This window comes from Oreochromis niloticus, linkage group LG10 (assembly GCF_001858045.2).
Source record: "Oreochromis niloticus isolate F11D_XX linkage group LG10, O_niloticus_UMD_NMBU, whole genome shotgun sequence".
NCBI lineage: Eukaryota > Metazoa > Chordata > Actinopteri > Cichliformes > Cichlidae > Oreochromis > Oreochromis niloticus.
This window is the reverse complement of record NC_031975.2, coordinates 3,726,958-3,754,670: the sequence shown is the minus strand read 5'-3', so window position 1 is coordinate 3,754,670 and position 27,713 is coordinate 3,726,958. Positions and strand designations below refer to the sequence as shown.

Sequence of the window (27,713 nt, the reverse complement as noted above, 5' to 3'; positions counted from 1 at the left end):
CAGCTTATTATGCTAATATTTGGGTTTTATGGTAGTAGCTTGTTAACTAAACTTGCATTAGGCTTAACTTAGCATATCCACCCTCTCACCCAAATATGGCCACTTTTGGCTACAGAACTGAGGAAGTCTGTCCTCAAATCATTAATTTAAACTTGTTTAATTTAAAAAGAATGAGCAAAATCAAACAAAAATGGTTTAGTGTAAGTATTTCATTCTGATATGTTTCCATTTTTTCATGAACTCTTTCATTTAAAACATCCTGGAAACAATCCTTTCAAAAGTTACGTTCATTTCCATGTTTATTTCTCCCTATTTTTTTTATTTTTCACTTTGTATGAATGTCTTCTTGCAAAGATAGATCTCCAAATTGGCTTAAGCTTCACTCAAAAGAAAACCAAACAAACCAAAAACAAAACTGGCAAACTGACCGTAAGAAACATGGACTATAATAAATAACTTCAGTGTTCACACAGATGGTGAAAGAAAAAAAAAAGAAATGCAGCAAATTCACATCAGTCTTATCCGATCTGGTCCCGTGTCTTTTGGCCGGTCTGTGGCACTGTAGTCCTCTCTGGAGCCCTCAAACTATATTTCTCCCCTCTTGCACTACAAAGGCAACAATAACAACAGCTGCACTCATCGCACTGGACTTAAAACAGAAGTATGGCGTTAAGAGAAGTTAAGAAAGACGTTTTCCACCTCTGCGAAGCTGTTGCACTTGTCTTCTCTCGGAGTGTGTGGTTGCTTTTTTTATTTTAAGGCGCGGGTTGTTTTGCGCGTCAACAATAAGAAGCATGCTGTTGGAGCGACGGAGAGCGCATTAAAAGAGCGCATTTCACTCAATGGAATTCTTATATTTAGCTTCGTGAGGGACCAGCCAGACGAGCAGAGGAAAGAGGAAACCCTGATCCTGGTGTTTATCGTTCTTCGAGCCCCCAAAACTTGTCGTTCATATCACGGTGCACGGCTATGTGGTGATGAGGGCGCTGTGAGTGTGTGAGAAAGACGGGGGAATAGCGCAATTTTATCTACAGCTCCGGGGAGGAAAGATGATGATGGCCGGTGGTGGTGGTGGCGGAGCAGCCGTTGACCACAACGGGATATACACAAATCCAAATCTCCACAGCCTGCAGCAGACCCATATGGACGCCGATAACCCAGACTCCCGCAAACGGCCGCTGGAAACTCCGGCTGAGGAGGCCGGCTGTACCAAACGCACCAACACTGGAGGTAAGAGAAAAGCATTAAGCAGCAGCCCATCCACCTCTTCTTCTCCACATTAACTCTGAGCCTTTGTTGTGCGCAACGGCAAAGCACAGCCTTCAGTGTGATTCCGAAGCCCCATATGAGCAGTTCTGGGCGGCATGTTGGCTTTAACATGCAGCACCTGTGCACTTGGCACTTTGAGACACTGAGTGTGTTTATGGCTGTTACTTCATACGCTGCATGCTCGAGCAGCCCGACTGAGTGAGCGGCCTCCTCATCTTAGGTCAGCTCAGAATTTGAACTCGGCAACCTTTCTATTCCACATCTGGAGCTTGTACGGGGAAGTCTGTCATTCACTGGACAGCTGATGACTTGTGTGCACCTTATTTAACATAAAAGTTCTCCGAAGTCTCTGTTCATCAGAGTTTGTGTCTGTTGGAAGATTAGGCACGGGTTTCTTTTGCAGAGGCAGAGACTACACAAATCTGAGGAGGAGTGACAGAAATGTCATCACAGTCTTCAAACGTTACCCAGAATGTGAATCAGTACTGATGCCTGGGCCCTGAATCATAGAATATGTAAAGCACTCACCTTTGCCTTTGACCAGTACAAATATGACAAGTATGTGAGCCAAACTTTTAGCAGTGCACTGTTCAGTCTTAAAGGAAGCTGCTCGTTGATCTTGGACACTTTAGTGTTGATTTGTGGGCACTGACAACAAGTGGAGAAACAACAGAGCGTATTATTGTGTTTGTGATTTGTGAGATTGGAGCATCATAATCCTGATTTATGCTGAGTTTGAATTTTCTGATTTTTTTTTCTTTTTTGTCCTTTTAAGGTGAAATGAGCAAAAAAGCCAACAGATGAAACTCATACCACCCTGTAGGGTTTGCGCTCATCAGCACTTGCAGGCCCAATTCCTAGTAAACCCAGGTTATTTATAGGGTGTGCGCTGAGCCAGAACTCAGCATCTGTTTGGAATTGTTTTAGCCTCATGATGTCTGACATGCCATCTTCTAGCTTGCCTCTGTATAATGATGAGAGAACAACTGTAAAACACTAGAACACTAATTGAAAGCATGTAAGTGCTTGAGAAGCAGAGCTGGGTGCTGTAGTCCAGAATCGTGCATGAGAATCTATGCATTAAATTGAAGGCAAACATCATTTTCAATGGGGGAATGGTGAGGTGCAGGAGAGGGGGACTACAGAAACACTGCAGTGCCATTTGAACAAATTGATCCTGATTTGTTTTTGTGGAGGAGTGTGGAGCGCTCATGCTTTATTATTTGTCAGTAAGATGCTGGAGTGCAGCAGTGAGGATGGTTGATTCCAGCTCCTGTACATCTTATTCCAGCTCGTGATTGTTCTGGTCTGCAACTCACAGGGACCACTTATTCAAGAACTTGTTGTTAATTAGACGTCTGCAGAGAACAAGCAGTTTCTTCGCCATATGTCACTGAAATTTTTTTTTGTCTTTGTGTCCCTGACAGCCCAACACTCAGTGATGGAAGCATTATATCCCATTTCTAACAGTACGAGTGCATCTTTGCTGCACTTCACTGAACCCCAGAAATGTAATTTCAGCAAGATACGCAAGGACTATCGAGCTACCAGACAGTATTTTAGAACACATCCAACCCCCATATGTCGTCCATTAGCACCCCTAAAACCACTGTAGAAAAGAGAAGTCACGCGGCGTTCCTGCTTCTAGGAGAGTTTTCACCATTTAGCTGCGGCACGGAGACATTGCCGCATTGTTCCCATCCTGGTGGTGTGAATTGAAATTTTGAACATTTGGGTAGATTCTAAAGAAATATATCTAATTCACTACACAGACAGCTCAGGTTTTTTAGTGCTGGGTTTTCTATGATGGCATCAGACAGCGTTTTACCAGCCCCACTCTGTGTTCATTTCTGCATCACGCCTCCATCGTATTTTCAGAAAGCGCAGCCGCACAATTAATCGTGTGCTGATGAACGTCTAACTCTGAAGAGGCTGTCTTGTTGTCTCAGGGGTGATTCAGATGACTTCCTGAAAGAGATTGTATCAGTGTGGAGAATACCTGATTGCTTAATCAAGGAAAACAAAGTGAAAATCCCATTTGTAATCATTAGCGTCTCATCCCCAAACTTCCTCTTATTTAAAAAAAAAAAAAGGTGGACAGGTAATTCACATAGAAAATTATAACGAGTGTGCATAAATAAATGTGAAGATTGAAGAACTTTATGAAATTACTTGGCATAACAGTTTAGTTGTGTAGGGCTTTGAAGAAAAGATGCATGTTTGGTCTGTGCTCAGCTATGAAATGGTGCTTCCTTTTAAAATCTAAAGGTTGCGCTGCTATGCATACTAAAAAGCCCCTGGTAACTTGGGATAATTCAGTTTACAACCAGTGTAGTAACATTTGCAGTTTAGTTAATGTATAGCTAACCTGAGTATAGTCAAGCAGCACCTCTATATGGCCGCCTCACAGCATATACTGCCTTTATACTGAAATCCCAGCAAACGTATATACTGCATTTTATAATAAACAAAGCATCCAAAGCAATAAGGCAGAGTTTGACAGTCTTACTGAAACATAGTGACGTATCCTTGGTTACCTGAAATGCACATTCAGAGGTTTGTAATGACCTAAACAAAACAGCTGTTTCATAAATATCCCCCCCTCTGCTTTATGTAACATTTTTTTATATCACCTCCTGTTTCATCTCATATGATCTGCACGCATCGCATGTAACAATGCAAACCCCCAGCCTTTCTGTTAGCAGTAGGGCTAGACAGCCTGATAATCTTCAATCATGCTTGTAATCACCAAGCCCTTGACTACGTCTGATATTGATCATGCTATTCCTACCCAACCAATCATTAACATGACTGGCAGTTACAACAAAGAGAAGGAAGCCCGTGCTCTTTCAAAGCCGATCCCCTGGTTGTGCATTAAGAGTTGTGGACACTGAACGAGGAAAAAAATTGCTCCTCTTTTATCAGCGTTGCTCTTCTGTCCTTAAAGTGAACATCTTTTATTCGTTCCTCTTTCTAATTACCCACACTCTGAGCCCATGTTGCTGCCAAGCATGTGCCTTCCAAAAAGGTTGTGTGGCTCAGGGATTAGGTATGATCTCGTAATGTTGCTAATGGAAAGGTTGGCAGTGGAATGTGAGCAGTTTTTCTTTTTTTAATTTTTTGGTGGGAAGGACACAGGTGCCCTTGCAGAGCGATGTGACGTGAGCGGACTGTGAATTTGCCAGGTGGCAGTTAAAGAGAGAATGAGAGAGAGCGATAGAAATGAAGACAGAGAAAAGCAGAGAGAGATAGACCATTAGGAGGGAGTGGAGTCTACAGGGGAACTGTGTCTATATACCAGAGCATCTCTCAGTGAATGAGACTGCTAGAATTTTCTGGAAGGCATTCGCTCCAAAGCCAAATGGGCCACGATGCTCAGGTTTGATTTGTGGATGAAAGTCATCAAAAAGCCAGGAAAAAGGCTGCTTTTTTAACAGTTTCCCTGGAAATCACCATAAAATGAACCTGCCACCCTCAGGTCCACACAGACACTGACATGCTCACGCTGCAGTTTTTACACACGTTTACGCTCACTTGAGATACCTCTCGGTGTAAGATTTATAGTCGTAGTGATTGGCTTCATCACCCCCCTCCACCATTCTGCGGCACTGCCATTTGCAATGGTTGATGAGCCCCTCCGCCCTCTCAAACATGGCCGTCTAAGGGATTGGGGGTGGGGAAAAGGAGAGGAGGAGGGTGGGTGGCGTAAGGCACGCCGTCTCAGATCACTCCTCCTCCACCTCCTTCATCATCTGCTTATGTTCTCCATACACCTCTTCAGCCACTATTGAAGGTCACTCCACATGATTCTGTGCTCAGCGCTGAAACCCGCTCCCCCCGCCACTTCACCTTTGTCACTTTCCACTAAAAAAAGTGAGTGAATGGACTGCCATACTTTATAGTGCTGCGTCAAAAGAGGCGGAGTAGGGGAGAAAATTCAATTTTTTGGGACCGGCATCAGGGGGTGGGGATATGACGTGCTGGAGGAAGCAGGCTACCCATTGGCCGAGCGAGGCGTCAGTCCTGCGTGCTGCTGCAGACAGACAGGCCACTCGATGAATATGGATGAGAGCAGTGAAAAGGGTGATGCGGCAGGGAAGACCCCCCCCTTCAAACCGATGCAGGCTTGAACAATGCGTGCCGTCTTTCACTGAAAACACCGAGAGCCTGCATTAGCATTTTCTTGGACAATTGAGGCTCTGGCCAGCTGCAGGCATGGCTCGGATGCTGCGGTGAAATCTCTTTTTCTGCACCTACTGATGAATTAGACCTCGGTGAAAAAGGTCGACTGGCCGCATTCCTCAACACTACCATTGCACCTATGCCTAGGCTAATGTTAAGATCCCATTTAGAGATTGTGTCCCGGCATTGATGGCGATCTGACAGAGGACTTGAGAAGCAGCAGATCTCAGAATGGGTAAGCCTCAAACTCTTTTTGTCTGACTTGTTGAATTGATCCATCGTGCTAGACTACATGCAATTTTACACACCGAGAGCTCATTTGTTCATTATTGCTCATTTGAGTTTCGTCGTCCTTGCTGGCTGTCAGGAGCAGGTTAGTCCATTGAAATGCAGAATGGGTACTTGGAGGGGTAGTGAGAAGGAGGGAGGACGGTCACAAGGCATTTCCTTCTGACCCACCCCCCTCGAGTGACTTAACTAAACACATTTGGCTCAAAGTCCACGTCTCCAAGCTATCCTTCCAGCACTGGAAGCAGGGGTCTGAACTAACACCCCACTGGCTCAGCTTCCCAATGTGCCCCACTGCTCCCGTTCCCTGGCGGATTGCAGCAACAGATTGCCATGTTTACTCTACCACATGACGCCATTAAAACCTGTTACTGTGATCTCAGACACTAGGACAGAATTAATTATTGACTAATGACAGCAAACGTGGCTGTAAGGGCAATGGAGGGAATCTTAGTGGCTTCCTCCCCTGCTGGGTTTACTCTGGCTGAAGATGAGCAGAAAGTTACGCAGTGGGTTTGGGCTTGTCTGTCAACAACAGGTCATTGGATGTTTAGATCCTGCAATCAGCATCATTCAAATGAATTTCTTTGTGTGGCTACGGTAGCCAGTATTCGTGATAGGGTGATGGAGGGCTGAAAAGCTTTACAGTGACCATGTCAGTCATGGATCATGCTTATTTGTTCTCCAAGGTCATTTTATTGTTGCTCATTGTGAGAGAAGCAGAGGTGATTAGAGTGAGTTTTGCAAAGCGTCCTTTTGTTCTCAGAAGTCCAACGTATTGACCAGCACCACGAGCTGTTCATCACGTTCATATGTGTCATTTCATATTAATGTAGCAGTCCTGGGAATTTGGACATCTCACACGAGTATGGACAATTAGGTGAAATTAACAATCATGGCATGGCAATCATGTGCATTTGTCAGAGCTGTTGGTTATGGGTGACGTGCACCACAACAAGCCTGTGTCTGAATGAAACATGAGGGGCATATTAATGCAATAAGAAGAAGTAACGTGTAGGCTGTGAAATCCCTTCATGTCACAGTGCCATGTTCATTCACATCTGATTCTAATGAGGGCATAACTAAGGCAACAGGTTGGTCCACCTCAATCCATCCATCCACCGTGCCGGTCAAGCTCCCACATTCGATACCCTCGGCTTGACACGGGACACAGCAATGTGGTGACAGACGTCGTGGCTTTGCCGTCAAAACGCTATCTCGTCTCTGTGCTTGAAAATGCATCAGAAATCTCTTCAGACAAACATGGACAGTGCTTTTTTACATCTCTGCCCGCTCCAGTGACGTCACCCTTGAGGCAGCTGAAAAAGGATCGAACATGACGTCATTGCATCCAAATCAGCATGCAAGGCAGATTATGTATCAGTGCTTTGGTATACTAAGTACGCACCTGTATCAAATGTTTACTATGACGTCATTAGTATAATATCAGTAATTCAGTGGGTAAACCCAGCTGTCACGCATCTATAAATACAGCATATTTGATGCATTGTTGGCAGGTTCTTTTATTACATTTGGGCCCCGGCTCAATATGTGGCTGATTTGCTTTTTACTAGATTACGCACTCAATATGATCGGGGCTTTCTTGGACGGACACTTTGCCCACTTTGGGGTTGATTAATTCTTAATTGCCACTGTAGGAAAATGAACTTCCCAAGCTAAAAGGGAAACGCGAGTTCGAAATTCTTCAAACTGACGTTCTGTCACTCACTGACTGCTACAAGCCAATGTAAGCCACAGAAGCCCCTTCCAAAATGGAGGAGATTTAGACCATCTTGGCAGTCTACCCTTTGAGCAAATCTGTGGGATTGGTTCCCATATGTTCTCCACGCGTCTGCTAATTACAAAGGCTCACTCTGTATTGGCATCCATGAACTGTATGGATAATGAGTTTGTGTTTTTTACAAGATACATTTTCAGATTCAGACTGAACTGCTCCTTCTACTTTCCTGTTGTTCATGTGTGAGAAATGATTAGTAACACTGGGTTTGGCTTTAAATTCAGTCAGAGGTTGCAAAAACTCCTTGAAAATAGATAAATTTAGACCTCTGCAAACTGGAAAGGAGGTCATCATTTACTCTACAAGAAATCTGGGACAGGACACAGAACATGTCACCGATCTCTGATAGAATGTGAATGTACTGAAGGCTATAAAGACTCAAAAGACAAAACCTACTTCTAGATCTTTCCTTCACCAGAGGAATACAGGAACTTGGTTATAATTTTTATGTGGAAGCTATTTTTTCTTACTATAATCTTTTTTTTTAATGGTAACAGTTTGGTGTATATAAAAATTGCAGAGCTGCTTTATAAGATGTGACCCTTTCCCGTTTTGTGTCTCTTTCCCCAGAGGAGGGTGAGTACTTCCTGAAGGTGCTGATCCCCAGCTATGCAGCCGGCTCTATAATTGGCAAGGGCGGCCAGACCATCGTACAACTGCAGAAAGAGACGGGTGCCACCATTAAGCTGTCCAAATCCAAAGACTTCTACCCAGGTAAGAATGAACACTCGGTAATTAAGATTGATGATCACAAAGGCTCATATACACGAGTCGTCTGACTCATCACCCGGCCAAAGGAGCGTCGTCTTAGTGGAAGACTGATTTTGATATTTCCTCTTCATTTGGCTTCCCAGGAATAATTGCACTACATTTTAATCATGCAGTAATCATGAACTCTTTGAACTTAATTATCCTTTTGTCCTTGAGAGACTAAACATGTATGGAGATGTTACAGCGGTAGACAGTTGCAGACAATTCCAGACTTTCTTTGAATTTATAAAATTACTTTTTCACATTTTCCTGCTGACAGCGATGTTGGAAATAAAAACAAGAAATGTGTGCTGGCAGTGTCGGGGCTATGATACAGGGCTGAGCGATACGGGGGGAAAAAATACATCTCGATATTTTTAGGACTGAATGGGGATACATGATATGCGTTTGATATATGGTACAAGTGCAAGTATGCGTGCTCTGTTAACAACAACAAAAAAGAAATTGTAAAAGTCATTTTAATACTTTTGTTTTTCCACCAGAAGCTGCTGCAATTTTGAAGAAACCGTTTTGTAAAATCATTTTCCATATTTCTTCTTGATATTTAAAATCTACCAGGTCACCAGCAGCTCATGCGATTAGGGTTTGTTGAATGCTGACTCTTTTCTATAGATTATCTGCTTATTTGAACACCCAAGAGGAAAAAGATTTTAACAAAAAACCTTTGTTAACATCTGCAAATATCGGAATATGTGCTTATTTAGCATGTGGCAAGAACACAAATCAAACATAACCCTAGCTTGATTGCAGGTGACTTAATGGATGTTTAGAGGATATATTTTTAATAGTCGAAACTGTTTTCACTCAGTCAGGGATAGCTCTGTTTCTTTTAAGTGGGGCTGTATCAGATTCTGGTGCACAGTTAGAGTGTTGATGGCAGGGGCATGGACTAGAACAGGAGCTAAATCTTTGCTAAAGATACAGCCATACGTATTTTGGCTTTAGTCTATTAATAGAATCAATAACAGTTTCAGTGTATATCTAGAAAAGCTTCACAGTTGTACCTACTGTCAGCTGCTTTCCATGAAGAGGTTAAGGTTAGATTCATAAAACATGGGAGTTGATTGTTTGCTGTTGTCTCACCTTGTCTGACTTTGGTGTTTTAAACGGTTAGTTTGTATCCAAATGCATAAAAAACACAAGTCACACCAGCAGCCCCTGTTTTCTGTGAGGTTAGAATAGTTATTTATTCTTCAGTGATGTCTGCTGGCTACTAGCTTCTTGTTTTTGTTCACATTAACCCATGGCACAAAACTTTGAGTTATTTCTTATTGTCGGAGCAGCGCTGTGTCTCCCTGATTGCTACAAGAGAACTTTGTCAGTGAAGTTAAAGCACAGAGAGATACTGAAGAGCGCAGTGAGACGAGAGCTTTACTGTAGAAAATGTTTTATGTAATGCAACATAAAATCTCTAATATTGTCCCATGCAGGCAGATTTTAAAAGTCTCGGGTGTCCCCAGAATAAAATTCAAATTTCAGCCCAACATACTACACAGATGGTCGGTTTTTTTTGTTTTTTAAATAGCTGTTTCGGTTTCTGTAGACTCAAATTGTACTGGAACAGCTGCTGCACCTGTCCCTTTCAGGAAGATGTCTGTGAATGACAGAGAGGAGCAGACAATAGGAGCAGTGCAGTCGGTTAGTAGATGACATGGCTGCCGATACAATCCTGAATATAAACAGTCCACGGCTTCTTTCTCTCTGAATGATAACTTAACATGTAAATACAACTGAATTCTTAGTGCAGTCTTTTTCTTGTATGTGAATAAGTAGTTTGTCAGATAGTTTTACAGTTACAAAAATCCACATTTTTGCAGTGCAGAGCAGCATGTCTGTGTGTTGAGTGTGTTAGGTTCCAGGCCACATTTGATTCAATATTTCATAGTAGTTAAGAAAAAAAATATGGCCATGAAAGTAGACTTTTTGTGAGTTCAGTTGTATTAAAATTCAGTATAAGTAAGGATCAAGAGTAGAGAGAAGCAAACAGCAGAGTTTAACCATGCTGACGCACATAAAGCACCATCACAGATAGTAACACACACTCACTAGTTCACTATTTGTTGTAAATTGTTCCTTAAACTTTGTACAGTTCAGGGTCTTCCTTCATCATTTCATTTTCCCTAGAGCGATAACCTGTGTGCATACAGCCAAAGCTAATAATTACATCAAACACGCAAGCCACATTAGACCCACGAATCAACAGCGGGAATGTCCTGTTCCTGTGGAGACAGGTATTCAGGTGATGGGAAAACATGAAAGTGTCAGCTTATTGGCTAGTTTAATTTTCATTACTTTATTTGCTGTCACAGATCCTTAAATCTGGGGGTCAAGCCCCAGATGCTACACATGATCAGACTCTGTGGCTTATCTCAGGCTATACTTAAAAATGTATCAGAAATCTTTTCATATAAACACGGACAGTATTGCATGTAGGGCCTTTGGGTTTGTGCTACGTAAGGAAAATTTTGCTTTCGGCGGCATCTGGTTGCTTTAACCAGCTAGAATGGCTTCAGGTCCGAGTATAACAAAAATATAAGCCCCCAAAACACTTTAAGTACACCTTACAGTTAAACTGATAGTGATCTTTGTTGTTAAAATAAGCTTTGTTGTATATCTAGCCAATCCCTGTTAGCAGCAGGCTATGTGACTCCACTTTTACTGACCCCAGAAAAAGTAAAGAGTGAGTGGGCAGGACTATGAACGAATTGTAGCTCAGCTGCTATTGGTTACTTAATCTTTTTATAGAAAAAAAGAGAAGATTATTATTGGCTTGTAACACTGGAAGGTGGTTTGTTGCCAGGGTCCCAGACGAATCCTGACATTAGATGATTTTAGACTTCAGAAATCTTATAACACCATAAAAACTCATTCTCATGACATTGAACCTTTTTAAAATATCGATATCTCGCCCAGCTCTATTATTGCAGGGAACAAAAGTCACGTTTCTGGGAGGTGAACCAGGATCAAGAGATGCCAAGCTTTCTCGTATTCAGCGCAGTTACATAGCTAGCAGGTTGCGCATTTATTTGTGATATGTATTTATATCATTGCAATACATCAACTGTCTCACACTTCTGGAAAAATTATGCAGGGCTGCCATCTTGTTCGCCTCCTCTGAAATGCAAGAGCAAATGCTGTGCTGCAGAGGAGATGCATCCAAAGCATTAGCTGTGTTGGAGGGTGTCACTCAGATCAGGAGACGGATGTCCGTGCAGCTCACTGACCCCTATCATACGGAGGTCAAAGCTGAACCATCTTATCCTCCAAACACAAAACGGCTGAGTTGTAGAGGAGTCTGGCTGTTTGTCCTTCATGCCTCAGAGGACACTTCAACCTGCTGAAAAATAACAGGTGCTTAGCGTCTTGCTGCTCATTATGTCCAGATGTTTTCTGTGATATCTGATGCAAGCAAATAATCCCTGTGTAGGAGTGTACTTTTAGTTTAGATGTATTGAAGAGCAAATGACCTCTTTTGATGGGAAATGTAGGTGTGTAGATTTGTGAGAAAGTCTCCAGATGTGTTCACATTGGACTTACAGACAGTTCTCAAATAGCTTTTAGCAGCTACTACATGCTATCCTCAAAAAATTAGCATTGGCACAAGATGTTACTTTGCATTATAACAGGTACTGTAAGGAGTGTCCAGTGACCTTTAAAGTATCATTTGTAAAAGACATAAATATTTCTCTTCCTTTAATTAATTAATTTTATTTGAAATTTATCTATTTATAACTTGTTGTGGCCATGTTGTCAAGCTCATCTCGATACAGCATCGTGTATTTTAAAGGAGAAGGGAAAAAAAAGTACTGTGTTACGTATATATTTCACAGAAATAACAAAAAGCGTGGCAGTAGGGCGATTTTTCTGAAGTTTTGAACACTGAACACTTTGTATTAGGTTTTTTGCTTGGTGACAGCAGGATCATCACAAGGTATATCCTTCCTTTAATTTAACTACATTTGAATGTGGCCTGTTCCTTTGGGACCAGGATGTGATATATTGGACGTACTGGACTGCGGCAAAGAATTACTGAACGCTGGGGGAGAGGAGAAGGAGGATGTGTTGGGAAATATTCTTCCACCGTGTTTCTGTTAACCACGGTGAGAGGATACATGTTTGGAGGGCATGGCTTGCAATTCTCAACAAAGGAGGCCAGCCATTTTGAGGGAATGGATTACAGCTACTACTCTAGCACTGGAACAAATGAAAGGAGTGATATGTATATCCTTATTTCCCGCTTGGACTCTGGATGTGCTCATAGGCCACCACCTGCTCTGCCCATCCCCCTACTCATTATCGTGTTGAGTGAGAAGAAGAGTTCAGGGAGAGGGTGCTGGCAAGAATTTGATTGGGTGGTTGTTCTGGCCCACACAAGTCAAATTAGGACTGCTACTGTACAACAGTTGAGAGCGCTGCTTTTCGAAGTAGCCAGTGGAGACTAAACGATGCTGATTTAAGTCTTCTGGATTCCTAAACTTACGGGCCATATCTGTGTGACCTTCAGTGATGCATCTGCTGCATTTTGGGTTAGCGTAGCATGCTAATGCCATTGCACACAGTTCACACCATCGTTGCTCACCCACCAGCAGACTGAGCTCGCTCACAACGCTCAAAATTGCATCCTAAAGAAATCGAGTGACAACAACCAGTGCAGCCATTTTCTTCTGCAGTCTTCTCTGTAGTGGTTCTCACCCTCCCCACATCACCCACCCATCAGTGGACAACTTCAAACCGTGAATTCAGTGGTCTTGATGGGGATCTGTACAACCGGGCCCTGCTGTGGCCGACTGTGATGGATGACCGGAGATAGTGAAGGGTGTGGATGATGCATGATTGTATGTGAGCGTGGGGACAGCAGGGCAGGCCCAGAAATAGCCTGTTTCAATCTCTCTCTGTGGACTTGACCCCTCCCAGCTGCACCCGAGCTTCTCCAGCACACGCCAAGTTTCCCCTTCCCTCCTCTCCACACACTGTTTTGCTCAGATTTGGTTCCTGGTAGTCAGGAGAGTTCGGGCCAGATAACATGACATAATTCTTTAGCTAAACTTAGTTTGCTTGCTCACTTTTTAACACGTGAATGCTGACTCTTTAATGACCTGCATCAGCCTCATCTGAGATGTTCCTTGATTGTATTACTGAAGCCTGTATAAATGCTGTACACTATGCATTCAGCACATATACATCTCTACTTGCACCTTCTTACACACACACAGACACACACAGACACACACACACGCACACACAGACACACACATAAGCAGCTGCAAAGAGATCTGTGGGAGTTTTGGATTTGAACATAAACTTAGAGCCAAATTTCAACCCTTTACTTTGTGCAGTTGGCCTTCAGCCAGCATCTTAATTTGTACAGCACAGAACAGATAAGGTTGTCGTGACGTCGCTGAAGTATGTTTTTCATTGTCTAATCATAAAATATCATGACCTCATGCTGGAAACCACCACTATTCCACAGAGTATAAGATGAACTCTTTTCTTCAAAGAAGAGCAGACAAAGAAACTGCATTAAAGTAAACTTTGTGTTTTACCAGCTATGTGCATCACATACTCATGCACCCATATGGACAGTGTCACTATAGGTGAGGATTTCAAACTGATTAAAACTGGAACTTTTCCCAGATTTATGGCTGTGCCTCCAGTGACTCATAATCGTGTGCTATTGTGTCTGTGCTGTTCTACTTTCTGGTGCTAATATGATGCAGAGAGCAAGATGACCTGAGCTGCAAGTACAATACAGGATGTATCATTGCATAAAAAAAACACACACAATCACTACTGTTCTTGGTGATTGACAAAGGTCAGTTGATTAAAAGGACACCAGTTTTACACTCAGAGGTCAGTTTACTACAGAGCCCCCACCCCCTGTTGGGTTTTGTCAAGGGAAAAAGAGCTGTGTGTAAATTTGCACACATGGCTTAATAAACCGTGAATAGAAATTTCCATGCACAGAGTTGCAGTCTGCACACAGATTTACAAATGACGTCTTCCTTCACAGGACTTCTGTGCAAGCCTCAAACTGAAAGGTCGGTTTTGGAATGAAGAGCAAAGTAAATACAATGTTACACCATGAAAGCTGTGAAATGCCCGGTGCAAAACTAATACTAAACATTATAACTTAATGTTTAACTAAAGTATTAAACCCAACGAAAAAGACATTTTTAATCAATGTCAGTCATTGCAGTGCTGGTGTCTTTTGAGTTAACACCCTACATTACAGCAGGGGTTTAACAATCAAACATTATGTAGCACTACAAGCAGCAGTTAAGGTAATGGATGCATAAAATCTGCCTCTCTTTGTCAATCATTGCAGAATTCTTTTTTGTTGTAGCCCCTCCCAAGCCAACTAGTCACTGCTTTGAAGCTTGGGCCCTCCAGGTTTTTTGGCACCAGTCTTTTTTTTCCCTGGTGGAAGTATGTGGAACTGGTCTTAGACTGGACACTGGTACAACTGAAGGATCTTGTTATATTGTAAGGTCAGGCATTGTTAGACCTCGACTTGGCTGTAACACACTACCTTTTGTGCTACATTAGCAGTTGGTCTAGTTACTTGTTAGTGGCCTTATTTAGTTGACAGCACTTGACTGAAAGGTAATTTCTTTTTGAATCTCCATCTGTGGTTCTACTACCTGCAAATACCTTACTTTATTAACTTTTGTACTTTTATTTTTTGAGTCATGTGACTTGGTGCTTTTTGCTTCACGTGTACTTTTGGCTGCCTTTGCTCCTCAAACCCTTTTACCATTGGATTGTTTATGTACACAGTGTATTTGGAATGCATGTTTAACTAGCATAAAACTATTATTCTAATTTTCAGCTTGGATTCTAGTAGAATAGTTTGCATAATTTACAGTTTGAAAAAAAAACATAAAAAACATTAAACTCTCCCTTTAAGCTAGTGGTTCTTAAACAGTGTAGGCACCACTGGTTTGGTGGGGAACTGCTGGAGATATGCAGTAAAACTAAGGCAAATGAATGTGATCTGTTTGGGGAACAAGAGTTTTCTGTTGTTATCCACTAAGTTCAATTTAAGTAAAAGACAACTTGCATCCTTTTTAAATAATTGAGAAGACATTTTCAGTGTTGGGTGTTTAAAAAAATGCCACTGCTTTAAGCCAGCTTTCTCCTGATTAGCTTCCCATTGCAAACAAAAGGGTGGGGCAGCAGGTGTGTGGGGTTCCTGTTCTCACAGCAAGTGCTGATATGACCATATTTGGAATAGCTGCTCTTCATGAAATCACACAGAATCTTTTTCTTACAGAAATCCCATTAGTGCCAACAGTGAGAAAGAAGGACTACTTGTCTCATAGTGTCCTAGAACCCGGTGCATAAAGCTAATTGGTGTCTAATTTAGTGGCTTATTTCGTTGTGCTGGATGTGTTTACTGTGTTTTTTAAAAGACTGACAGTGGGATTGGCTGAAACTTTTGGTCAGGCTAAAACGGAATATTTGTGGATATCAATAGCGGATTACAAAAAGATCCCCGCATTTAAAATCAGTGTTTACATTTTGGAGAGGCATGCCATGTTGCAACAACATGGCATGAATATATTCAGAATGGAGCTTTCCAACAAAGAATTTTTCGGCTCAATTTGTAGTGTGAATAATTACTTGGAAAATCTGCTGATGTGATGACAGTAATTATGGGTGATATTTTATGTGTGGCAGGCTAAGAGTCTAAATAAATCAGGCAAACGATTTGGACCAGCTAATGCAGATGTGTATTTTCTGTCAACTAGAGAGGAACTTTGAAACTTTCTTACTTTAGGATCGAGATAGAAGACCTAAGTCACTGGTCTCGTGGGGAAAGCTGAAGACTGAGATGTTTGATCTCTGGGGCACTGACACATTTATCTCTGTTGCTGCCAATAGGCAGCCAGTCTTACTCTGTGACTCAAGAGTAGAGCCTTTCTTACAACACTGTCGTCTGATGCACACAATCGAGGATGTGAAAAGGGTGGAGAAAAAAAATTCAGATAGTTTCACATCCTCTGTATAGTGACTCATTAGTGACAAAAGTTATAGTAACACATCACGAGATGTGCTCTTAGCAAAAACAATCGTATTGATACGGGAGCAGAATTGTCAGTCTGTGAAAACCTTTGCAGAAGCAGAGACGTTTAACTGATAAGTACTGTAGCAAGCAAAGCAGAAGGACCTCTTCAGCATTTAATGCAGAAACAACAAAGACTCGGGGCAACGTATCTTCTAAGGATGCGTTACATCACTTAAGATGCCCTAGTTTATGGGTTTTTTTTCAAGGAATGAGGTTGCTCAGTCTAAAAAATTATAATAAGTCAGGCTAAGGTGAATTTATTGAAGTCGCAGTTCTGTGTGGGTGTGATTCAATTTTGCACACATACTGGTTCCTGGGATTTTGTCCTTGTTGTTTGTATCCTGACTGCATATGAAAGTTCAATTCATACACAAGAATTAATCTTTTTACCATTTCCTCCAGCATACTTGCTATTAATAAACGTGATAGAGAAATGGAAGCAATTAGGCTTAATAGGGAATAACACCCACTGTTCAGGCACAGATTCATTTTCTAATGGCTGGGGTTTTTAGATTTCCCCAATGCAGCATATATCTAGAAAGTATTGTGTGTTTTATATAATGAATGATATCCATTATCATTATGAAATATTGCTAATAGTGTTCTGTGATACATGTGCTGACATAAGAGTCTGCAGCCAGCGAAGCACTTGCGCGCACAAGCTGCAGTCTGTCACTTTGTTATTTCATGAAGCACAGGCAGGTGCAGCAAAACACTAAGAGATGCCAAATGAGCTTTTGTTGCCACTGGTGCTAATATACTATAACTGTGTGAAAAAGTATTGTGGGAGTTAAAAGAGTAAGAGTACAATGATTGTGAAATTTAGCTTATTCCTGTTTTTGTGTGTGGAGAACAAAAACAACAAAAATCTTCATTAGACATAAGTAGGGCTGCAGGGTGCAATTGATTTGATGAGTGTGTGCGTTACCGCTAGGTTAACACTGTACTTATTAGCATTTTGAGCTTAATTCTAAATAGAGATAAGAAAAGATTAGAAGCAGATTAAATTCATGGAATCTTGCTGTTTTAAACAGAAAGTGTAACAGATTCTGATGTTTCTCCACTTAGATGAGTGAGCAGGCTTGTTTTAGGTTTAGCTGCTGCTGCTGACAGATGCTGATGGCAGTGAAGTTGTAAAAAGCATCTGCTTGTTATAAAACTTTTATTCAACCCAAAATGTTTAAATATACTAGTTTTCAAATGTTCAGAATGGAAGCTTAAAGCTTGGAAGATTAAATTCGGTGGGATATGATAAATGGAGTGGTACTTGCACAGTGCTTTTCTACTCCAATTCTTACTTTACCACTTCCCCCCCTCAGTAACAGAGTACTTTTATTCTATGCTTAAGTGCTTTGCCTAATTGTCAAGCACACATTCATGATCTGATAGACGTGTTGGGGGAAACTCGGAGTTCAATATGTTGCCCAAGTGTACTTTGACGTGCAGACTGGAGGATCCAAGGATCAAATCACCAATCTTCTGATTAGCAGACGACCTGCTCTACCTTCTGAGCAACAGTCGCCTCATTTGACAGACATGGTAACTAAATGTTTTCAGATATGACTTGTTGGTTGATGAGCTGTGATATGGAAACTGCTGCACAGTTTATCTGCCTTTTGGACCTCTGTCAAAATCCAGACACACGTGTGATTTCATTGACATGGTGTCAGTTAGTTTGGAGCTCACTCAAGAGTAAAATTTCAGTCAGTCTCTGAATGGGTTAAGTGATTGCTTTTCTCCTGATGAGAATAACACTGTCAGTTGTCTGACCAATAAGAATTTAGTTGGATGAGAGGATATCAACAATCCAGTCGATTCTGAGACGTAAATTAACTCTGATGTGAGGCGGGGTGATATAGGTGGTTGATCGATGTATACACACCTAATAAAATGTAAAAGGAGTTTTATTCAGTTTTATTCTATATAAATCCAATCCATTATTATTATTATTATTATTATTTAATGTTCTGCTTACATGACACAATACTGAATGTCTGTTATCAGGAACCCAAAAAGAAACAAAGGAAATAAAGTCTAGTGCAGTACAGGTGAACTTTTACCCAATTAGACTTTCTTAATATGCTTGGACTGACCTATTGACTGTCTAAATACATTATTTGACATGTCTGTGGCATGAAGCTGATAACATGTGAGACTTTTGACTGAATTGACTATTTCCTAAATTGCTTGCGGACAGATGCAGATATATGTGAGAAATATTGAAATATTGAAATTTAATTAAAGATGGAAATGCCAACCATGAGGAGGAATAAGGCTCTTCAGCTGTTCTTATCATTTGGTAGTGGGTCATGTTGCTTTCATTGTTTACTCAAATGTAATCCGTATGTCAGGTCGGCAAAGGAAATTGAGAGACATTTCAATTTCAGCCAGAAAACAGAAAAGCAGAGCAGGAAGCTCGATACAAAAGGAAGAGTGTTTTAAAAGTCGTGCAAGCGAGTATAAAGGACTCACTGTTGCATCACCTGTTTCCATGGCTCAGCCCCTTTACCATGGCAACAGAATGCCGGTTGGGTCATCAATGTGGGTGTAGAAAAAAGTCCAGAGGAAGAACAACTGTGTGTTTAGTCTATTAGAGCTGCAAGGCAAGGACAAGCTGAGTGTTACAGCACTGAAAGTATTACATCATTCAAGAGGAATCCTTCTCCCCCCCATGGCTTGCTAACCAAGCATGGCTCCGTCTTTCAGCTGTTTCTCTATTGATTGGATAAATGGTGGAAGCGAGCAATAGCTTAGTAATTGGGTGTCTTTGTGATATGTCAAAGAGCAGTCTCAATTGCCAAGACATCTTAACATAAATGTAGATTTTAGTCTAGTCCAAATCCCTTAAATCTGCTTGCCAAGTACCCGCTCAGAGCATGTTAGAGTAACCATTCTGCTGTGTTTGTCCTATCCTGCTCTCTCGTAACAGGAACAACAGAACGAGTCTGTCTGATACAGGGTACGGTCGAAGCCCTCAATGGTGTCCACAACTTCATTGCGGAGAAAGTTCGCGAGATGCCCCAGAGCGCCCAGAAACCAGAACCAGTCAGCATACTGCAGCCACAGACCACAGTCAACCCTGACCGAGTCAAACAGGTGAGATCCTAGGCAGTTACTGGGGTCATTAGGGTGTGCGTTCACTGTGTGATAGTAACAGTTCATTTCTAGAACACCTCGTTTATTAGTTGTGAGTAATAGTTGTGCTCTGGGCCATGACCCACAGTCTGGTAGGGTCAGGAAAATGTGAGGGTATATGGTTATTTTTACCTCCAGTCTTTCATAGCTAGACAGAGCCGTGTGGCAGCTGCAGCTTAAACCCCTGGGATTAACAAATCGCTGAGTAAAGCGGGGGCTGGTATAGTACTCTGACTCACTGAGAGACATCCCTCTTTCTGTCAGCCATTTGAGGCATGGTATATTCCTCATGTTATCTTTTATTGCTACCAAAGTGTTTCTGTTTCTCTACAGGCTAAATTGATTGTGCCCAATAGCACAGCTGGGCTGATCATTGGCAAGGGTGGAGCCACAGTGAAAGCGGTGATGGAGCAGTCAGGGGCTTGGGTGCAGCTCTCACAGAAACCAGAAGGCATCAACCTGCAGGAGCGAGTAGTAACCATCAGCGGGGAGCCCGAACAGAACCGAAAGGCCGTGGAAATCATAGTGCAGAAAATTCAGGAGGACCCTCAGAGCAGCAGCTGCCTCAACATAAGTTACTCCAATGTTTCAGGCCCAGTTGCCAATTCCAACCCCACTGGCTCCCCCTATGCTAATACAGGCGAGGTGCTGCCCAATGCAGCTGCAGCGGCTGCCACTGCCTCTAGCCTTCTGGGTCAGGCCGGATTGACAGGAATGGGCGCCTTCCCTGCCGCCATGTCCAGCTTATCCGGTAATGATCTGCTGGCCATCACCTCAGCTCTCAACACACTGGCCAGCTACGGCTACAACACTAACACCCTCGGCCTGGGCCTCAACCCAGCAGCTGCTTCAGGGGTCCTTGCTGCAGTAGCAGCTAGTGCTAACCCGGCTGCTGCTGCTGCAGCTAACCTTCTGGCCTCCTATGCTAGCGATGCCTCCAGCAGTGCGGGCCACCCTGCTACAGGTCTCGGTGGGTTTTCCTTGGGGTCTCTAGCAGCTGCTACTGGGGCTTCCAACGGTTACCTAAATGCTTCATCCCCACTGATGGCCTCCTCCCTATTGGCAACAGAGAAGCTGGCAGATGGTGCCAAGGACGTGGTTGAGATTGCTGTGCCCGAGAATCTGGTGGGTGCCATTTTAGGGAAAGGAGGGAAAACGCTGGTAGAGTACCAGGAGCTAACAGGAGCCCGCATCCAGATCTCCAAAAAAGGAGAGTTCATTCCTGGTACTCGGAACCGTAAAGTTACCATAACAGGGTCGCCAGCCGCTACGCAAGCAGCACAGTATCTGATCAGCCAGCGGATCACCTACGAGCAGGGCGTGCGCGCTACCAACCCACAAAAAGTGGGCTAAAAGGAAAAAGAAGAGGAAAGAAGGAAAGGATGAAGACAGATAGAAGGGAATTGAGAGAGAGTCATAATGGATAAGGAAGAAAAGAAACGTCCAAATATCTGTTCAATATTTCAGTATCAAATGAGAGAATCACAAAGGAGGAGGTGGGGGAGACAACCAAGATAAGTGTGTGTGATATGTGAATGTGTTTTTAGGACTGACGTCCTGATGTTTTTTAAAAGTTTGTGTCGAGTCCTTTTGATGATGGTGATCAGAGTAAGCTGAACTGGTCCACTGCCAAGCTGCAGATTCAAGGGTGAGGCCAAAGGGTTTCACCCTCCTCCAAAACCTCATAGCTTTTATTTTATTTCTTGTGTTTGGTTTTGTTGGTTTTAATTTCATTGCAAACCTCGGCTCCCGGTGAGTTGAGTGTATCAGATGAAGTTCCAGCCAGCTAATAGAGCTGTTTTACAAACCTTGCTTGTTGTATACAATGCAGAAGGCATTGTGAACAGGGGTGTGGTTTTATGACACGCACCTGAGGTCATCTCAGTTTATGGGGAAGCAATCTGAGAATAATTTCTAAAAAAAACCAAAAAAACATCTTTGTTGACATATGTTCAATTCTGGCTCATATCATAATTGAAGTTTCTAAATCTGGGTATTTTATATTTTCATCCTTTATTTATTGACATGGTCTCATTCAAACACAAATAGATTATTTAAACCTGTGACTGCAGGTTGATCTGAATGTAAAAACATTATTAGACTATTGCTATTTTTTATTTACAGGGATCAAATATTGTGTTGCAGTGAAAGAAATGTATAACTCAAACCCAGTCTGAACTTCACTGTTGCTGTTTGCAAGTATAGTTCAGGGGTTAAATAATCAATGTGAGAGGATAGAGGAGACACACAGGAATGTATAAATATATTTTACACGAACACACATAGACGATGCTCCCACAAACGCACAAACACTGAAACATAGTTGCATATTCAGTCACAAAACATGCAGAAATATGTCGTTTAACCCATTTTTGGTGCTATAGAATTAGGTTGATATCTCCTTTACCATGGAATCAAAATCTCTCTGTGGCGACTAACCTTGCGACTTATTTTAAAAAGAGCTGCTGTCTCGTCCAGCCATTAGTAGCCCATTGGACTGACGCAGCCTCTCACGTAATGACAAATGATCGATTTCAGGATCAAAGATGAAGAAAGCAATCCAGTCTTAATAATTAAATCCATTCAATGCAAATCTTTTGTTCTACCTTAGACATTTATAACTCCCAAGATTTAACTGAAAGCTCAGACTACCTTCAAGCAGTGTGTCTAACCAGTTCAGTTCGCAAAAGGAACAAAGCACTACAAAAGCATTTTGATAAGTAAAGCTGTATGAACCAATGTCTGTGAACAAAGAAACTATTGCCTTTACATTAAGGGTACCAAATAGTCAAGAGACATACACTAATGAAAGGGAAGTAAAACGACACTTGAAATAAAAAAAAAAAAGAGGCTTGGATTCACTTTTTCTGTGAGCCGTCCTTGCCAATTTGCATTAAGACAAAAAAGGGAAAAAAGGATGATTCTGCAGTTCATCCAGGCAGCCTTTTATTGTTCCCAAAACATGTTAACGCTCACTAACCTCAAGTGAAGCACATATTACAACATAAAATGTTTTGGCATTGTTGTCTTTTATGGGCAATTGTTTGTCTGAGGCAGGCAGGCTAATTGTCTTGAGTATTTCCAAGCACTCGAAGATTACCTTGGCTTCCTTCTGTGCTGCTATCCATAGTGTTCATCCTGAGTACACTGGGTCTCTGAAGACTGCACTGTGAGACATTAAGAACACAATGTAAGGTGTGTCTATCCCTGCTTGGGACATAAGTATATTTTAATGTGCACATGTATGTCACATACACAAAAACTACCAATACTGACAGAAGGGATATTGCCACAAGAGCATTTATACTCAAGCATCTTGTGACGTTTCTGTTTACCAATGCACTGCACTTAAATTAGCAGACATTTTTTCCCAACGACAAATTATTCCCATTGCATTTTCCTGCACAGTCCTGTTATGTCCACACCCCCCACCACCCAGCTCTAAAGGCATCTTTCAATTGTTGTCCCCATCAACCCAAGCTCTATGATCAGCTTCCTGAATACACAGCTGTGAGGGTTGGTGCTGAGTTATGTCCAAGAAAACCAGAACCACACCCATGTTTTGGAAAAATTTAATGAAGAGCCTTTTCATTTTCACAAATCATGTTTGAAAGTCAAATGGCTATGAAAGCGTTCGAAATAACTCTTTGTGTCTGAACATTGTGCGTGACAACTGCAACAGCTGTGAGCCTTCTTAAATCTTTCCTTTCACTATGTGTCTGGAGGGCTTCGCAGTCATCCATTAATCCAATCTGGCCACCAGTGAATTCACAGCATAGGCTAACCTTTTACTGCCCAAAATTTTAGCATGTAATAAGATACAAGCACAAAACAAGGATATGTTCTATCAATGCAACTGGACTGCTTGACTGCAGAGAGCTGTCCTTCGACGGCTCTCTGATCGATACATCGTGCCAAACGCTATTTCTCTCTGCCCCTCATTAGCTTTCCTCTTTCTCTCAACATTTTATTCCCCTGCATGCTGTCGTTTCTCACTGTTCTGAGATTCCTCCTGTGTCCTACTCCCTGTCCGTGCTTCTTTCTACACTGTGCTCTCCCCCTCTTTCTCCTTCCTCCTGTCTTGTCTTCTCATGGGTGGTGTGTTGGATGTGCTGCTGGTGGGCAAGTTATGCACTGTAGGTCATGAGGGTATGAAAATATTTCTGCAGGCCGCGAAGTTCACAAGGCTAACATGCATAGAAAACACCTGCCTCCAAAAACTGTGACACCCACCAAGACCAACCAGCAGCGTCAGCTCAAAGTATCAGATTTCCTCTCTAAGAAGAACAAGTAGACAGGTTTAGACAGTGAACCATGGCCTTTCAAGGGAAGAGGAAGCGTTGTTTTTTCCCAAAAGAAAGCGAGTCAAGGTCGAATAAATATTCATACACTGGCTGAGCTCAAGTTACAGCCTCCGAAACAAAGCATAGTACGGACAGAGCGCATAGGTTAGCGAGAATAAGGTGGGAACTCGTTTGTGACCTCAAGCCGAAACAATGACATCCTTTATGCATATCCTCTTATCTGAAAATGACTAGAATTCATTTCTGTGGAATACAATATGTCATGTCATATGATCTATATGTACTTTATTGTAGCTATTCTAGTTTGTAGTCCAAATGCAGTCCAGCGTTGTCGATACAATGTGAAACTATGTTATATTTGTGTGGATGATGAGAGTGCCAACTAAGCCTGATTAAGATTAGCTTCGCGATTTGTTTGTGCATTACGATGACTCATCATCGACCGGTGGTGTCCATATTTCTGTCATTGATGATTTAGTTTGACAGTAAGAAAATGTAAAGAATATTGGAAGCAATATAGTAGCATGTTGTCCTGTTTTGTGTTTTATGTCTGTTGTATGAACCTTTGAAATTACTAAGATTTTGAATGAATAGGTTTACATGTACTTTTTGTAAGTTATGAAAATGCTGCTATTTGATAAGTAAACTATACAAAATATTTTAGTTGAAAAGATGTCTGGTCTGTTGATTAGAAACATGCTCTTAAAGGCTGGAGCATAAAACGAGGTGTATAGAATACTATACAGTATTGGTAAGATAGCAAAAGTAATAATAGACTCCATAGTACAACCTGTGCCAAACTAGACCTCTGCAGCTTCTGAAATTGTAGATGTGCGATCAAATGTTAGATATCAATAACTTGTTTAGAAGTGCTGATCAAGTGCCAATCAAACACTGTCTTTTAAGTTAAGAAAAGATAATCAAATACATGACTTAAGAAAACAAAGGACAAAGAACTTTTTGTGCGTTGTTTTATCCCATAGGTACATAGAGTAAGAGTTAAAGATTGTGATTTTTATGGATCCATGTTGTTTTACACTCCATGCATCCCTTGTGTGTTTGTTTGACCTGTGGCTTAAGTACTGCTGTTTTCTCACAAATGTCTCTATAGGCCAGCATGGACTAAGCATAACATGTTATAAGCATTCATAACATAGCCATTAACAATCAAAAATGTGTTTGTGGAGTTAGGTGTTATCTTTTTGCACGTCTTCTATTGCATGGTATCAAAGTAAATTATGGAGGAAAAAAAAACGTACAAAAGTTTGCGAGGTGTCTCGCAAACGTTCAAAGACATAACGCTGCATGCAGTCAAATGTAAAGCACTTCAGTTTTACTCGCCTCATGTTTAGAAAAAAAAAAAAGAAAGTTGTTTTTTTTATTTTATGTTGTGAGTTGGGAGGGAGCTCATTATTGTCATGTTGGCCCGAAAAAACAAAACAAAAAAAACCACACACACGAATACACATCTGAGATCAAAATTCCTCGTCAGTCGTCTTTGAACGCATCGTTAGATTTTTAGGTACAGTGAGGAGTATTACAAATGTGAAACAAGCAAACGTGAAAATGTTACTCAGTGCATTGGCTCCTTGTGTTTATAGGATATCAGGCATTCATTTCTTTTACAAACAGGTTGAACCTCACGTCCCATAATCTCTTTATGTCACAGCTTGAAAGCCCAGATCTAATCTATGAATGTAACCATTTCCTGTTTCTTTTATTTTACGTTCTGTCAAATGGTCTTTAATGTAAATTCAGGGCAGGAATGTCAAATACATGTAGAGAATATCTATGTCAATAACAGATTTCAGCTACAGTCAGGTAGGCCTAACATGGCCATAGTCATGAATCAGATATGTTTTAACACAACTTCCGATTCGCTGTCAACATTATCTTGTTTGTTTGGTGTTGCATAAATGCACTTTACTGATCAGTGGGTCATACTGGGTGTGAAATGAAGCAAACCAGTTTAGTCGATTTGATTTGGTTGCCATTCTTTGCTGTTGCTATGATGTGACTTTATTTATTCCCTGATCCTGTCGGGTCTCATGAATGATGGAAAGGGCTGGAGTCTCAGACGAAATCGAAAAGTAGCATCTGTTTCCTCACGCGAAGGCTTCTCCTTCACATTCCCTTCAGCAGAGGTCTGTGTCAATCACTGTGTGCATTGTTTTGCACTAGAATGTGAAACCACAAAGGATCTGTATGCCTTTTTATCCCTCTTTTGCTTTGAAATTCCAAATTTTGAAAGCGGTTTTAACGTATCCAGCACACTGGCATCGAAACACTGGACTGAAGGATGCAAGCTCGAGGTCCGGCCGACACAAAGGCCGGGTCTGAGAGACTTAATCGGCACCAGCAAACACGAAGATTGCCTCTGCCACCTCAACATAATGAAAATCAGAGGAAACGTTCGAACGGTTAAGGTCTAGTTACACGAGTGATGTTTCTGTCTCATTCTGTGTTGCAAATCCCCTGTTGTTGCATTGACTGCTTCCCATCCGAGTGCTATCCGAGCTGCGGTATCATTCCAAAAGCTGTGATGTTTGTTTTTGATTTTCAGTCCAAATGTATTCGGGACATCCATCCAGCCCCACGGAGCCCTTTCACAAAGAAGGCTAGGACTGGTTTTAAATGTTACAAACTGGCTAAGGCTGGTCGCTCCTCTCTTTAAACCTCTTCTACCTGAGTCTCACACTCTCAGCCAACACAATATCTCAATTTGTTTCATTACACGGAGCACCTGCTACCGTGTCCACCCTTTAAATGGTTTTTAGGTATTTCTGAGCCCTTTCGTCTGAGGAAAATACAGGATTCTTTGCCAACCACACATGAGGCCATTATTGTGTTTGACCCTCTGAACCTCCCATGAACTTTGTTGACCTTTTCCATCCTCGAGAACTCATATATGTGTTGGATATTTTACGCCACTTTAACTGTCAAACTCTGCCAGACTGTTCTTTCATTTTCCAGTTATTTGGACTACTCTGCAGGGTTGACTGCTTGCTTAAGTGTAAAGCATGCCGTACCTTGCAAACATTTTCATGCCATTGTAAATTTTCTTTCTGGGGTTCGGTTTTAATGTTGTTTAACCTCTGTTCTTTACATCTCAGAAGAAAAAAAATGGACTGACAGCATAAGATCAAATATTCCAACCTAAGCAAAGTGATGTTTTGTTGATTGGGTTCTCTTTGATATTAGCGACGACGGTTCTGTCTTTCATCTGTGACGAGCGCGGAGAATCTGTGAAAGTCCACAGTGTTACCTACTTAAAGGGCTTTCTAGGACAGCATTTAAAGTCCTCTGAATATATTCAGAAAGGAAAATGCCTTCTTGTGCCATTTTAGAAAAAGTGCGAAAGCTTTTTATGGCAAATGTTTGTCAGCAAGAGTGCCAAATAATTCCATACTGAGCCAAAAGGCAGCCAGCCTACATTCTAAATGTGAGATCACTGGAATGGTTCCGTCCCATTTCCACTCCCCTTGAAAAACATCACCCTAATTGTACAATGTTTGAGCTCATGTACCATTATTGTTATGCTGCCAGTCTGTTTTCTGCTTTTGTTAAAGGAACATCTCAGAAGCAGTATATTTTCTAAATGATACACCGTTAATAAAAAGAAAACAGCTACTATGGTGAGGGAATGAGAGGATTTTAAAAGTGTCATTGATTTTATTATTTAGTTAATTTGAACATTATTCATTAATAGATTTAACGGTAATGACTATTTAATGTAACTGTAGTACTGTGTTTGTAAAAGAAAATTCAGTGAGTTGTGTTTTATGACTCGTGGACTACCAGTGAAGTCAGCATTTCAGTGTTAATAATTGAATTGTTTTTTAAAGATTATTTTTGCGACGGCAACAAAGAGTCATTATAAATGTTCATTTTAACATCA

The 27,713-nt window shown here is 41.6% G+C and overlaps 1 protein-coding gene across 2 annotated transcripts; it reads left to right on the top strand.

Annotated features, from left to right (window-relative positions):
- Positions 1-437: 437 nt before the first annotated feature.
- Positions 438-27,713, top strand: nova1 (NOVA alternative splicing regulator 1). 2 transcript variants are annotated; one of them, XM_003449825.5, is made up of 4 exons: positions 438-1,230; positions 8,108-8,251; positions 19,306-19,472; positions 19,845-27,713. In XM_003449825.5, exons 1-4 carry the CDS (start codon positions 1,050-1,052, stop codon positions 20,862-20,864), a joined length of 1,512 nt encoding a protein of 503 aa, XP_003449873.1. In that variant the 5' UTR covers positions 438-1,049; the 3' UTR covers positions 20,865-27,713. The 2 variants fall into 2 exon arrangements, with proteins under 2 accessions (XP_003449873.1, XP_005454633.1); XM_005454576.4 differs by lacking the exon at positions 438-1,230 and adding an exon at positions 5,200-5,686.

What these genes read in the sequence shown, in the direction of transcription:
- nova1 (XM_003449825.5), top strand. Translation starts at nt 1,050, where the DNA reads ATGATGATGGCCGGTGGTGGTGGTGGCGGAGCAGCCGTTGACCACAAC. An exon ending in CAAACGCACCAACACTGGAG is followed by an intron (nt 1,231 to 8,107) that starts GTAAGAGAAAAG and finishes CTCTTTCCCCAG; the next exon opens with AGGAGGGTGAGTACTTCCTG. An exon ending in ATCCAAAGACTTCTACCCAG is followed by an intron (nt 8,252 to 19,305) that starts GTAAGAATGAAC and finishes CTCTCGTAACAG; the next exon opens with GAACAACAGAACGAGTCTGT.